Here is a 2,500-nt window from a genome sequence, read left to right on the forward strand (position 1 = left end):
ATGTGTAGCGTGCAGTGTGTAGCATGTCATGTGTAGCGTGTCGTGTGTAGCATGTCATGTGTAGCGTGCAGTGTGTAGCGTGTCATGTGTAGCGTGCAGTGTGTAGCGTGTCGTGTGTAGCGTGTCGTGTGTAGCGTGCAGTGTGTAGCGTGCAGTGTGTAGCGTGTCGTGTGTAGCATGTCATGTGTAGCGTGCAGTGTGTAGCGTGCAGTGTGTAGTGTGTCATGTGTAGCGTGCAGTGTGTAGCACGTCATGTGTAGTGTGCAGTGTGTAGTGTGCGGTGTGTAGCGTGCAGTGTGTAGCGTGCAGTGTGTAGCACGTCATGTGTAGTGTGCAGTGTGTAGCGTGCAGTGTGTAGCATGTCATGTGTAGTGTGCAGTGTGTAGCGTGCAGTGTGTCGTGTTTAGAGTGTCTTGTGTAGCGTGTCGTGTGTAGCGTGCAGTGTGTAGCGTGCAGTGTGTAGCGTGCAGTGTGTCGCGTGCAGTGTGTCGTGTTTAGAGTGTCTTGTGTAGCGTGCAGTGTGTAGCGTGTCGTGTGTAGCGTGCAGTGTGTAGCGTGCAGTGTGTAGCGTGCAGTGTGTAGCGTGTCGTGTGTAGCGTGCAGTGTGTAGCATGCAGTGTTTAGCGTGTAGTGTGCAGTGTGTAGCGTGCAGTGTGTAGCGTGCAGTGTGTCGTGTGTAGCGTGCAGTGTGTAGCGTGCAGTGTGTAGCGTGTCGTGTGTAGCGTGCAGTGTGTAGCGTGCAGTGTGTAGCGTGTCATGTGTAGAGTGCAGTGTGTAGCGTGTCATGTGTAGTGTTTAGAGTGTGTTGTGTAGCGTGTCGTGTGTAGCGTGCAGTGTGTAGCGTGCAGTGTGCAGTGTGTAGCGTGTCTTGTGTAGCGTGCAGTGTGTAGCGTGTCTTGTGTAGCGTGCAGTGTGTAGCGTGTCGCGTGTGTAGCGTGTCGCGTGTGTAGCGTGTCGTGTGTAGCGTGTCGTGTGTAGTGTGTGTAGCGTGTTGTGTGTAGTGTGCAGTGTGTGTAGCGTGCCGTGTGTAGTGTGCAGTGTGTAGCGTGCAGTGTGTAGCGTGTCATGTGCAGTGTGTGTAGCGTGTCGTGTGTAGTGTGCAGTGTCGTGTGTAGCGTGTGTAGTGTGCAGTGTGTGTAGTGTGTCGTGTGTAGCGTGTCGCATGTCGTGTGCAGTGTGTCGTGTGTAGCGTGTGTAGTGTGCAGTGTGTGTAGCGTGCAGTGTGTGTAGCGTGCAGTGTGTGTAGCGTGCAGTGTGTGTAGCGTGTCGTGTGTAGCGTGTCGTGTGTAGTGTGCAGTGTGTGTAGCGTGTTGTGTGTAGCGTGTCATGTGTTGTGTGTAGTGTGCAGTGTGTGTAGCGTGTCGTGTGTAGCGTGTCATGTGTTGTGTGTAGCGTGTCGTGTGTAGTGTGCAGTGTGTGTAGCGTGTTGTGTGTAGCGTGTCATGTGTTGTGTGTAGTGTGCAGTGTGTGTAGCGTGTCGTGTGTAGCGTGTCATGTGTTGTGTGTAGCGTGTCGTGTGTAGTGTGCAGTGTGTGTAGCGTGTTGTGTGTAGTGTGCAGTGTTTGTAGCGTGTTGTGTGTAGCGTGTCGTGTGTAGCGTGCAGTGTGTAGCGTGTTGTGTGCAGTGTGTGTAGCGTGTCGTGTGTAGTGTGCAGTGTGTGTAGTGTGTAGCGTGTCGTGTGTAGCGTGTCGTGTGTAGCGTGTGTAGCGTGTCGTGTGTAGCGTGTGTAGCGTGTCGTGTGTAGCGTGCAGTGTGTTGGGACTCACCAGTTTTACAGTAGGGATAAGCATTCCAGGCCTCCTCTTTCACCAGGAGAGAATCTTTCGGAGCGATCTTAGCGAGGATATTTGGCACTTTACTGAGACACAAACATGTTGGTACATAACACACATTTAAAAGACATAATGGACACATTGAGTATTTAAATGGACACATTTCTTACAATGACAGTGAAGCGCTTTGCACAAAAATAAGTAGAAAGAAAGTTCAATTCTAATCATCATTAGTGGGTTTTTTGCTGGATATTGTCGCTCCGGTATATAACTTTACCAACTAGAGGTTTAACAATTTTAATAAACTTTCAAATCTAAAGGTCACAATTTGATTCTATTTAAGCGTTGTTGTTGTTGTTGTCAGCTCATTGGTTTCAAGTGTTACAAAAACGAATTATCCTTTAAAAAAAAGAAAAACTACACTACTTAATTTTTTTTTTGTAACATACAAAGTGATCAAATTTAAATGGTTTATTTAATATTCAACAATAATAATAATAATAATAATAACTTAATTCACCTTACTTTAAACCACAAAAAGAATCTTGAGATCCTCAGAGTTTACGAGGGGCACCTGAACGCACCACGAAGACACACAATCGATTTTTAAAGGTCTCAATTTGATTACATTTAAAAAGTGTTTTCAGCCACTTGTTGCAGCCGGCAAACAAAAAAAAAAGATGTTCTTCAGGAAGCACGGCGGCTCCGGTGGGCGTCGTACTACCAAC

General features: G+C 47.8%; 1 protein-coding gene across 2 annotated transcripts in view; it reads right to left on the reverse strand.

Moving 5' to 3' along the window:
- Positions 1–2,500, reverse strand: part of LOC117741122 (phosphatidylinositol transfer protein alpha isoform-like) — a 12,718-nt gene that overhangs the window by 4,800 nt on the left and 5,418 nt on the right. For both annotated transcript variants that reach the window (XM_034547906.1, XM_034547905.1), the window contains exon 4: positions 1,767–1,858. In XM_034547906.1, coding sequence (XP_034403797.1) covers positions 1,767–1,858 — 92 coding nt within the window. The remainder of the gene's footprint in view (positions 1–1,766; positions 1,859–2,500) is intronic.

This window comes from Cyclopterus lumpus, chromosome 13 (genome assembly GCF_009769545.1).
Source record: "Cyclopterus lumpus isolate fCycLum1 chromosome 13, fCycLum1.pri, whole genome shotgun sequence".
NCBI classification, from domain to species: Eukaryota; Metazoa; Chordata; class Actinopteri; order Perciformes; family Cyclopteridae; genus Cyclopterus; species Cyclopterus lumpus.